Consider the following 12,428-nt stretch of genomic DNA (forward strand, 5'->3'; position numbering starts at 1 on the left):
TTAAACTGTCAGAATATCTTGAATTGGCCAAATTTACAGGTTTAATAAGAAATTATTCTAATGGGAAAATAAGCAGAGAGTGGGAAGTCTTTATAAAGTATGTGAAGAGAACTGATTCCCAGATTCATACTTGGTTTAGCTTAGAATAAAACCCTCACAGGTAATTAGAATAATTCTCCAAAAATGTAATCATTATAGACAACCGGTGATATGAGGAATAAAGATCCACATGGAGTTAGTTGGAAGTGGGGGGTTTTCCCCCTCCCCCCTCTTCTTTTTTTGGTGTTGTTTTTCATTGTTTTGTATTTTTGATTGCAGATTATGTCATGTTTACATCCTTATAATTTTGCTTTTGCATTTTCTTTTCTTTTGTATTGTTTGTTCGTTTTACTCAATGTTTGTTTGTGTGATGTATTAGTCTGATATGGGTTAAGAACACATTGTTGCCCATTTACAACAATGTAATTGTTATTGCAGTTATCGGTGGTGATAATTCGACAGTTAGGCTGTGAAAGAAGCAGAATACCAGCTAAGCCCAAACTGAATAGAATAGTATTGGCTGCTAAATTCTAGTTCAGCAGTAAATATCCACATGCATCTGATGAAGTGGGCTCTATTCCACAAAAGCTTATGTCATAATAACCTTACTAGCTTTATGGTGTTTCAACATTATTGATACTTTTTTTTAAAAAAAGAAGACGTCCGAGTTTGCTAATCTCCTGTAGAAACATTAAGTAGAGTTCGTTTGTGCCATAATTTTGGCCTGTCTTACTTCCCCTATAGATTTCAGCTTACCAGCTCTCTGAAGGCTGTTTCTGGGTCAAAGCTAAAGAGGATCGTTTTGAGGATGATGAACTCTTTGCCAAACTGACTCTTTCCTTCGCGACTGCACAGGCCAAATGTAAGTGGTGTATTTGGGAGCAGCATTAGCTGCAGTGGAAGGTGGGGAGATGCCTTCAGGAATTCTCCATGGGAAGCAGATGGCGACAATGGCCACATTGGCACATCATGCTAAGCCAGAAGCACTCGCTCCTGAGGAGCAGATCTCAGCCACTTTGCTTCTCCCTGGGCATTTCAAGGTTAGCATAACAGCTAAGCAAGGTTTGGAAACTGGAAGACGAGGCTTGTGGACCTTTAGTGATCAATGGAATTTGAGGCAGGATGTGGGTTGAAGCTGGTTTGCATTTTGTCTCATGTGGTGTTAACACATATTGATATGTACTTTTCTCTCTCCTCTCTTCACTGGTGATTCTTGAATTGGATTCATTTTGTCATGGCTGGCTACAGCCAAGGGTGAGTACCTTAAACATCTGCAACTTGGATTTTATTCCTATTTATAATATTGGCAGGTGGGAAACCCATAATCATTAAAACATCTTTGTATGAGAAGAATAGGAAACCAAAAATATAATTCATCATATTAATTAATACCCCTATTATTAGTTGTCACCTTTATGTCTCTCATTTTTTATTATTCCAGACTGATTCCAGAATTCTCAGTTGTAGAATAGGAATAGGAATTCCTGTCCCATTTAATAGTGGGATGCAGAGGTTTGAAACATGGGGTGGAAAACAGGAAAGGGTCAGTGCAGACCAGAGAAGACCCTGTAGCAGTTGCCTGGTAGTTCTGACCATGCCCAACCATGCATTGCTTTGGACTGATGATATCTTAACATTCATTAATATTTTTGACAGCCGCAAGAGCTTTAGTTGCTGAAGATGAAACCTTTTTTGTTTTTTTGTGCCCACATTTTTCTCTTTTTTTATAAATATTTTTATTAAGTACAAATTAGAAAACATACATATTCACAACAAAAGAAAATACAAACGAAAAAGAAAATACATCTAACCAAGGGAAAAAAATTAGAGAATATTTTGTCTCTTTTCATATTTACAGTTATTTATACCTCTATAAAATGCTATTCACAATAAAGCAGTGAAATGAAAGATAAGATATCAGAAAAAAGAAAAAAAGAACAAAGAAAGGATAAAGAAGAAAAAGATCATAAGTGAAAATTTTTAAAAGTAGATAAGTACTCACAATATATACATAAATATAGATGGAAAACGGCTATGTATTATGTATTGTGAATATGAAACCTTATAGGCTCTGGGAGTCATTGACTTGCTGCCTAGTCCCATGGTATTCAGTGCTTTCATTCATTTGGCCTCGGTTCCTACGGAGGTGGTTAATTAGTTCATTCTTCATTATTCCGCTAGCAGGACAGGGAGAAGAGGTCTGGCCTAAGCATCTCCCTGACATGCTATTGCCCAGTGTGGAGGGTGATTTTCTAAGTTTTAAAGCTTTTTGTTAAGTCAGCTTCCTTTCTGTTGAGGGAACCAAGAATGCAAGTGCTTAGCCTACATATGAGGAGGCAGTTTGAAGAACTTGTCACTTGACAGACTGAAGCTATTCTCTTGTTGATCAGTTGGTTTTTTTGCTGTCTCTCTGGTTGGATAGGGTTTTCTCTCTTTTATTTTGAATGCTCCTCTCAGGTCCTGATGACCAAAGCTAATAAGCACACCATCAGACCTGTTGTCCTTTCTCAGCAGAATTAGCCTAGTTAAAAGTAAGCTATTCCTGATGCTGCTAGCCTGCACGTTAGTTAGGTTCTAATTTTATCAACTCTGGGGTTCCTGTAGTAATTGTCAGAAGGCAGCTCCCAGTCTTGCATGAAGGAAATGTCACTTGCAGAGTGGAGAGCTCTTTCTCCACCTTCCTGTGACTTCTCTCCGCAGCCCACAGCAAGCGGTTTGTGCTGAGTGCACACAATTCTCAGTTGCTGTAGTCAGGACAGAATATCTTGTTGATAAAGGTGATGTGGGATGTGCTGTCTTTAATTTGCTGTACCTGCCTGTGGGAATAATAGCTCTCTTCCCCCGTTTTTTTCTTTTTTTGGGTGTGTGTGTAATTGACATAGATATCCAACTAGTTGTTCATATCTTCTTTGTTGCTCTAATAACATTAAAGCTTCAAAATACATAACCATTATCTGTTTAATATCTGAGCGGTCAATTGACCAAATATCTTTTTTGTCTGGTGAGATACCTGATCTTACCTGGATCACCTGTGGAAATGAAACTGGGAGTGGAAAAGATAACTGTCTGAGTTGGCTTCTGTCTGACAAAGGAGACAGTGGCCACTGGTTAGCTTCACTTGAAGGATTAATATTTCACCCTTGATCAAAGTTGTGGTACATAAATGTTGAAGCCACAAATAGCACCTCTGCATTTTTTAAAAAGGTAATCTTTTATTTATGAGAATGAATATAAAAGGGCACTAAAGCTATCGACACAGATCTCTTGTGGGATCTTGTCCTCATGAGAGCTCCATTTCCCCCCTGAGCCTTCGATTTTTCATTGAGATTGCCTCTGCACTTAGTCCTCTTTAGGGGAGTTGGTTGTCTGCAAGCAGAGCAGTGGTGTCTGAAAGGCACAGACTGTACTTGGGCCCCAGACTAGCCCATGCATAAGTCATGCATTCTCCAGGAGCAATAAGTTCATTTCAACATTTTAGGGAGGGCCCTGGGGCTGTGGTTTTAGAGTTAGGTAAGTGACTCTTCTACACTTTTCTTTTCTTTTCTCACACTCTCATTTTTTTGTAACTTGGCCCTTGTCATGTATTAGGTCAGTCTGATGTCTTATGACAACTGAGTGCATTGGAGTCATACTTTAAAGGAATCCTTCCAGGATTTTCAAAGAGTGCTAACAGCTGACTTGTGCCTAGTGAGACTTGTGCTGTATTTCCAAATCATCAACGTAATTTGTAACCAAGGAGACAGCAGGATGTGTGCAGACCCTCATTTTGGCAGATTGTAAGCCTTGACACTGCTTTCGAACAATATCTGGACTGCCATCTTTGCCAGCTCCTTTTGATCATCATATTCGCTTCACAGCTCCTGTAAGCAAGTGTATGTCAACAGGCTTATTTTCTTCAAGCACTCATTAACTGTCCCTGAGCAAAGCATGCTTCCAAAGCAAGGTCAGTTGCTGCCTATCTCTTCTTTTTTTTCCAGCTCTGCTTTTCTCCATTTCTGGGTTCTCTCAAAGGAAGTAAGTCTTGGGCAATCTGTGTAGCTGTCCAAGGACTCTGTGTTGGATGTCCTTGGGATGGTTGCTCCAGAGTTTGCGAAGGAAAAAGCAAACAGGTGCACTCCTACTGGTTTCTTCCTGTTTTCTTTGGCAGAAAATTCCTAGCCACTCCTATTAGGATCCATGTTTGGCTCCTTTTACCATGATGGCAGTACCTTCTGTAGGTCAGCTAGACATGCTGGAAGCCGGAAATGCATGTTGAGCAAACATTTTGGTTCGAGATGTAATTCTTCGGTATAGAAGATCCATGCAACCACCTGACACACACACATGTGAGTAGTCCTCTAAGAACGATCGCCTCAATCTCTTCCTGTGTCTCTAGGTACAGAATAATCATAGGAACCAAGAAGCATTTTCTCCAGAGGAGATAGGTGTGACTTCTGCCCAACCAAAGTTCCAGGCATGTTTCTTGCTTTAAAAAGAAGCACAAAAACATGAAGTACAACATACGAAGCTACACTTGTTCAGCTTAGCTTGCCGGATTCTCGCTGTCCTTCTAAAGATTGTGCGTTTCACTGTTTATCTCTGAAAGAGTCTCACTTGAAGTATTGCCTGCCCAGTAAGGTCCATTCCTTTGAGCTGTTCCTCTCTTGCTCTGTGTTCCAGCCCTCTGGGTCTTCAGTGAATATCCCCCATGTTCAGGAAATGAAATCCTTTCTGGGTAGAATATATTTGTGAATGCTAGTGCAGCTCTGTTAGCATTGCTCTGTTACAGAGGCAATGAATTGATCAGAAGGGTTTCATTTGTGGTTCTTTAACAGTCTCATTGTCGAGTTTTTTCAATTGTATTTTGTCTCCAAGGAGTGTACAGATATATTGTCCGTCCCTTCCACACCTTGATGTAAAACTGACACCAGAGGTAGGTTCTTGAGGCAGGAGGGTGTCACCAGGTGTACCACTTTCTTTCCCAAAAGTGATACGGTTATCTGGGAAGAATTATCATAGCAGAAGAGTACGTGTGCCCTCTAGTGGACAAGATGAAACATTACAATGGAAGTAATGTGAGACTAAACTACAGAAGCCAGGAATCTGGCTTTTGGATCCTTAATATGATCTGCAAAGTTTGTTATGATTCTCACCATGTTTGTGAGATAGAGTCTCTAGTCTCATTTTACAAAGAGCACCTGTGATTCAGTAATTAGCCCAAGGCAAAACTTGAATTCAGATGTTGCAGGCGCAAATCTGCTTCTCCCCGTTCTACCTGTTTTTCTGGATCTCTCCTATCTTTCATGGTGCTACACCTGAAGCTCCATTCCTTGCTCTTTCATACCTTCTTTATCATCTGAAGTAGACTGGTTGTCTTCCCTCTCATTGCCCCTTGTTTCTAGTCTGACTTTCCCTCCTATCCCATGCTTAGTTTTACAATTCGTGGTGGACCACTTTAACATGAGCTGAAGCTTCAAAAGGCATGGGTTCCTCTCTTTTCCCACTTCCCCATTCCTCTCCCCACAGTTAAACTCTTACTCAAACAAATCCAAGCTTCACTGAACTGCAAATGTCCTAAATTTCCTAAAGATAATTAATGAGTGTGTTAGATCACAACACAGTAGCAGAGGAAAACTGAGGCAGGGTTGAAGGGATCATAATCCAACTTGAACAGAATGAATAGAGTAAAATGTTCATTCCTGGTAACATTATAATTAAACAGTTGGGAGGGACCCCAAAGGTCACCTGCATTTGGAATTGGCTGAAATGCTTTCTTAGATCTATATTGCAAGCTCCCTGCTCAAGGGTAAAGGTAAGGTAAAGGTACCCCTGCCCGTACGGGCCAGTCTTGCCAGACTCTAGGGTTGTGCGCTCATCTCACTCTATAGGCCAGGAGCCAGCGCTGTCCGCAGACACTTCCGGGTCACGTGGCCAGCGTGACAAGCTGCATCTGGCGAACCAGAGCCACACACGGAAACGCCGTTTACCTTCCCGCTAGTAAGCGGTCCCTATTTATCTACTTGCACTGTGACGTGCTTTCGAACTGCTAGGTTGGCAGGCGCTGGGACTGAACGACGGGAGCGCACCCCGCTGCGGGGATTCGAACCGCCGACCATGCGATCGGCAAGTCCTAGGCACTGAGGTTTTACCCACAACGCCACCCGCGTCCCTCTGCTCAAGGGAGTCATGCCCAAAAGGCCAGATCTTCCCATTCTTACATAGCCCTCAAAAGTCTGTCCTCTTGGTGGCTGATCCTGGAGTTCATTCTTTACTTAGAACTCAGCCAGGTTCACTGTTGCCCTAAGCCTTGCATTAGCTCCCATTCTAGGTCTGGCAGGGGACTTAAGGCTCCGACAGGGGTCTCTTGCTGCAGGAAGGATCTTTCTGTGGCGCTAGAGCTTCCTGAAGACTTTGTTTCAGGGGAGGATATAATTACACAGAGCAGGACACACTAGCTTTTTGTTCTCAACAGTCTTGAACTTTTAAGTCTTGCCCCTTTTATGTTGAGCAACCATCTTTCCTGTAGGTGAGCATGCTGAGATCTGTTAATGGAGCCTGCTGCAGCACAGGAGGATCTGTAGAGTACGGTGTTCACCGTATTAGAAGGATTTCCTCAAAATTGCACACTTACCAAAAACTTACTAAGTAAATAGAGCCCCATCGTTCATTTCTATGATGAATAAGAATCTCTCAACTGTGTGCTTTGAATGCCACCTAGTGGAAGTAGGGAGAAGGACATGAATGAGCTCAAAACTTTCTAATACCTGTGTTTCATACAGAGAATAAAGCAAAAGAAAAGGCTGATTTGAAAATTCATTTTATGTGAATAGTTGTGTATTCAGCATCAAATGTTAATGAGCAAAAACAGACGGAGTAGCTAGCATAAAGAACCCGTTTGCAAATATATATATTCTCTATCGGTGTCTGTGCCTATTGCAATCTTATGATCACCAGGATAGAATTCTTTCATTGAGGCTTGTATGATCAGCCTTTTTGTGCATGTCTTGCTTTTCTTTTGCTTTAGCTTGCACATGTACACACCTTGTTTTTTGTGCATCGTACAGAGGATAGGCAATAATGGTGTAACGTCCGTCAGATCTCTCTTAGTGTACCAGGTCAAGTTGTTTCACATAGCTAAACAGCTTAACAGGCCTTTAGCTAATCCAAAGTTTCATTGCCTACATTTTTAAGTAGCAGGATTGCGCACACTCCATTTGCGGGGACGACTGGAATAGTAATGCTCCAGGCCAGATACTTTGCAGTATCTGCATAGTGTTGGGAACTTTTGCAATAAAACATGTGACAGTGAGAAATATTTTATGTGAGCCATTCACACATTGCTTCTTTCTTCTTTAGTTTTAGATTAGGGTCTTTCAAGTGCACCTAAAAATTCCAACTATGAATGGGGCAGGCATGTACATATGAATTGTACAGGCTCACTTGGCCCAATGATTGGATGTGATCTCCTGTTGAGCATATAGGCAGTGGAACATCCCTCAGGTGCAGCTATAGGCAGGACTCTGCTGTGACATTTCACTGGGGTGATAAATGTGTTCAGGACCTTGTGTCAGCATGGCAGAACAGAAGGGGAACCAGCCTGTTTGGGCCCCTAAAATAGTGAAATTACCAGTGGGAGTGGCCACATGACCCCTCAGTCTGCCATATCCCCTTCAAAGTTCCCACAGGTTGAGATTCTGGTGAAGTATGTTTTCCTTCATGGCGGGGGGAACATTGCTGTGTTTCCAAACTTCAATAAATGCATGATTATCCCATTAAGTGTGTTGCAGGGGCAGGGGTTGGGCTGGGGGGCAGAGCTTTTCTATTTGGTACATTTCCTGTGTGAGGATAGGCCAGTATTTATAAGACTGGATGCCTCTTGGAGTGTCAGAAGAGAAGAGAGGGTCTGTTTTCTTCCAGGCCCGGTTTATGTCCCCGGGATGGCACGGCTGTTTCTGCGACGTCAAAGGGAAGCAGCACCCCCTTGCTTTGAGCGCTGCTTTCCCGTGGCTTTGCTCCATTCCAGTCATTTCTGCGGGAACGACTGTGAATAGTTTGGTGTCACCTGCAGCCTCACTGCACGCATGTTGTCAAAAGTGGGGTGGGAGGGGAAGTGGTCCCACTGTAAATAAATGTGAATTAGTCGCAAGAGAATGAAAGATACAGTTTTAGAGAGATGAAATTTCCGCAGAGGAGCATGTATGTACCTGAATAGATGTGCAGTCATAGGGGTACAAACCACTGGCTCAACTACCGTGACTTTCTGCATTCATTCTTGCACAGAAACATGCCAGCAGCAATATTTGAAGATAACTCGTAACCCTGATTATACTAGTAATCTGAGAGTGCTACAGATGTACGACTTTGTCCTGGGAACAAATGGTCATCAGCAGGGCTTTTCTCAGCTGGAAGTTGCTGGAACTTAGTTCTGGCACCTCTCAGGTGGGTGCCATTGCCATTGCAGTGGTACCTCGGGTTACAAACACTTTGGGTTACAAACTCCGCTAACCCAGAAGTAGTACCTCGAGTTGAGAACTTTGTCCCAGGATGAGAACAGAAATTGCGCAGCACCGGCAGCGGGAGGCCCCATTAGCTAAAGTGGTACCTCAGGTTAAAAGCAGACCTCCAGAACGAATTAAGCTCATAACCCGAGGTACCACTGTATAAGAGAACAAGGGAGGTGTTCATGGAGAGTTCTGGCACCTCTTTTTGTTGGAAAAATAGCACTGGACATCAGTCTGGGATAAGTCGCTTGTCCTCTGGGTTTGTATGTGTATTTTATTCTATTTTTAAAGAAACTTTGGGGAATCATAGGTGACTATAGCACACCCTTGCTGTGGGTTGTTTATCTGCTTCATATTTCTTATGCTCCCCCCATATTGTTGGGGTATTTCTTAAGTGAGGAATCTTTATATTCCTTTTTCTAGTGGAGGAAAAAAGGGAGAATGCTTGCTTGCAGTGCTTCTTTCATCCGCCAGATGTGCGCAGTTGAGCCACTTTGGCTCCGTTTCCTGGCAGTGATGTCAGAGCCATTGGATTGGAGGATGCAGTCGGCTGACATTGTGTCACCAGGGCGGTGGCTCCCCTCCTCCCCCTCCCTCTTCCCCCTCCCCTCCCCTCCCTCCCCCCTCCCCTCCAGCTGGCCTCGTTTCTCAGAAACAAAGGAAGGAAAAGCCTGGGTGTTTCTTTCCCACAGACAAAGGCTTTTCTCTTGCTGCCAGAGCCTATGGCCCCCTCCATCTGCTGCTTTCCTTTCATGCCACCTATTCCCCAGTGGGGAAACTTTAGCAGCAGCTCAGATCACATTTTAGGGCTTCTTTTGTTTTTTGGTTTTAATGTGGCAGAGGAATTTGCCAGTCCCTTCTGGGCGGGAGGCTAGAGAGAACCTGAGATGGTGATTATTATAATCTGGGGAAAGCCTTCCATCTGCTTCTGAACTATCACATCCTGCTTTAACCCTTCCCTGCCCCTTAGTTTTATGCTGTGGAGATGCTGCAGATGAATATTCTGGAGCTCTCTTTGGGAAGGGGGGGGGGAAGCAAATAACTGTAGGGCTCTTGCAAGCTTTTTCCGGCCTCAGCTGTTTCCCTTTTTAAGTACCTCTGTGGCTATTTGCCTTATTCTGCTTTGGGTACTGCCCTTACTTGCCCTTGAAATTAATTCTTTGTGCATTTTTGTAAAATGAACGCCCCTTATTTTGCAGCACTGCTGGGTCACTCCAATTCCCTTCACTCTGCTGCCCTTCCTGATGTTGCCATAGACTTCTTTTTAGCCCTGAACTCCCCACAAGGGTGCGCCTCTGTGCCTCACCCATGCCCTGCAGCCCTGGCAACTGCTTTAGGCTTAGGGACCCACCCGAATGTGTAAAATGTGCTTTCCCAGCACTCCTCTGCTGAGTCACCCAGGTTGAGCTTGGGAAAAGTTTGCCGTAAGCTGTTCCTGCAAGTCAGGGCATTCACCCACAGTCATCTGAAGTCATCTTACATTGCTAAAGTTATGAGGCTGACCATTGTTCTGATTTCCTAGCCTCAGGACAAAGTATAAGCCTGTTTTTCAGATCTTCCTCTGAGTCATCACACACACCCTGCTTTGCAGATTGCCAGCTCTTTTATGTTCTATACTAAGCAACTCAGGAGGAGACTGGCATCGTTTATCATTTTGCAATCTGCCATGTGTGTTACATTCATAAGAGCTGACTACAATACTCAATACTTCTTAACATAGAAGAGTCAATTCAATGTATGCATATATATGCTTATGTATATACAGATACCTTGCTAGTTGAGAGCCAAACTAGTTCAACTTTCTTTGGTAAAATCCCAGCAGACAGTAGAAGACCCATCTGCCAAAAACTGCTCAGTGGTTCACTGGTGGATTGTGGTCTACCTTCTGTGTACTCCTGTTTTTTCCATAAGCCGCACAACACGCATGTCTGAATCTCCTGAAAGGATGATTGCTGGAGAACCACATGCGTGCCACCTTGGGTTCTCAGGGGCTGCTTCCATCCTACATACCTTTCAACCATCTCAAGGGAGTGAAAGCAGTTGCTAAGGGTCATGTAAACCTCCTTAGCCTGGTGTCCGATTTGGACAAAAGTTGAGTTATTATGCCTTTTAGTCAGTTTAAACAGAGGTGGCTAGGTAATCTTTTCAGCTGCAAATGAATGGAATTGTGAGGAAAGTGAATATTTCCACACAAAGCTTCACCTCCCCCTTTTCTACTTTTTTGTGGTTTCAAACCACTTTTCTTCACTGAGGTTCTCTTAAAAAGTTTGGGTGTGTTTGTGAAAAGCAAGTGGGTGTTGGCATAATTTTTCAAATATTGGCGCACAGCATGAGGATACCCAGGGAGCCCACTTTTGAGAGTAAATTCATCATCATCATTTATTTTTGTAAGCTCTCTATTAGAATGTACGATTTCTAAATTTGGTGGACATTACCCCCTGTGGTCAGTGATTGGGACGTGCCATAGCGGCTCCAGGGTGAAGCGCATGCCTTGCACGCAGGAAGTCCCAGGTGCAGAAAGCATTGCAAAGCTGGAAAGGGAATGCAAAGGCTGTACTACTAACTTAGCCCATTTTGCAGCTGTAGAATCACGTCCCCCCCCCCCCTTCCCAATTCTGTTGTTGTGAGCAAGAAAGTAAAAAAGTTTGGCTGTGAACATTTTAAAGGAGAGAGAAGGTACAAGATGAATGTGGGTCTGTTGCTGTGTGTGTAGTTTTCTAGTCATGCAAGTGTCAAATTCCTGTTTACATGCAATTGCAAAAAGAGATTTCTGATTACTGTTAGAATCTCTTTATAAGGAAGAGATTATTTCACCTTTTTTTTTTTAGTATTATAATTTGTTATACCATAGCTTTTTATGTTTTCTAACAGATCTGTCCTAAACTCCCTTTGAAGTGCAGTCTAATCCCACTGCTTCTTTACTAACAGGAATTTTCTAGGGATCAGGTGCTGGACTCTTCAAGCACCAGATGGTGCTGTTGCCCTATTTTACTATTCCCTGTCTTCCTTTGCCGCATTCAGCCATTTTAGAGAGGATGTTTGCCTTCCCTCTAGACTCCATTTTGTGTTTATGGCGCAGAGAAATAAGACTCAGGAAGGGAGGAGTCTGCAGGGAGGGTGAGGCAGGCTGAGTCAAAGGCTGCGGCTTTTTGATGTCTCTGCTTTCTATCCCCTCTGCCTCTCACAGGCATGCGCAGACACAGACCAGGCCCAAGCAAACACCACCACCCCCTGCTTCTTCAGGAAAGCTTGCCTTGTGTCTGTGCATAGCACCAGTTCCAAGCTCTGCATATAGGAGCGCTGAACCCATTTTCTGTCTGTGGTACTAAATTCTAGCAGTCTGGGTAGCTTGCCCGCCTTCCTTTTCACTCACTTAACTGCAGTATGATGCCACAACACACCACAGGGAAAGATATGCTTACATATCTGGCACAGTCTGCAGCATCATTCAGTTAAACCAGAAAGGAATGCTTTGCCCTGAACTGCAGTGAGAAATTTTTCCAAAACAGCAACAGAGGAAAAAGCAGAAGTCATGGATGAATATAATTGTTATCTTAGTCTGTTTTATTTTCCTCAGTCCAGAGGTTTGAAAAGGGAAATTTATTCCCCCCCCCCCCAAAAAAAATAGCCTCAAATGCTATACTACCTGCTGTGTGTGCCTGTCTTATTTCTCAGTGCTGCACCTGAAAGCCAGAAGGGTTGAATGCTTGTGAGCTGCAGTGGCCAGAGGTCTAGAGATCTTTGACTCTTACACTGTGAATGAACTTGTCTTGGGGAGACTACTGTGATGTGAATCCCCAGAGTTCTCTTTATGAAAAATTAGTTGGTCATTTGGGTTCTCTTTGCCACTATTCAAGGATTTTTATTTTAAATTCATTTTGAGATGCAAAGTGTATCTGCTTCTTTCAA

General features: G+C 43.1%; 1 protein-coding gene across 3 annotated transcripts in view; it reads left to right on the forward strand.

The window, feature by feature from the left end:
- DIAPH1 (diaphanous related formin 1) overlaps positions 1–12,428 on the forward strand; it is an 84,668-nt gene that overhangs the window by 43,513 nt on the left and 28,727 nt on the right. For all 3 annotated transcript variants that reach the window (XM_077933470.1, XM_077933468.1, XM_077933469.1), the window contains one exon: positions 784–901. In XM_077933470.1, the coding sequence (XP_077789596.1) occupies positions 784–901 (118 nt within the window). The remainder of the gene's footprint in view (positions 1–783; positions 902–12,428) is intronic.

The sequence above is a fragment of the Podarcis muralis genome, chromosome 8 (assembly GCF_964188315.1).
Source record: "Podarcis muralis chromosome 8, rPodMur119.hap1.1, whole genome shotgun sequence".
Classification (NCBI taxonomy): Eukaryota; Metazoa; Chordata; class Lepidosauria; order Squamata; family Lacertidae; genus Podarcis; species Podarcis muralis.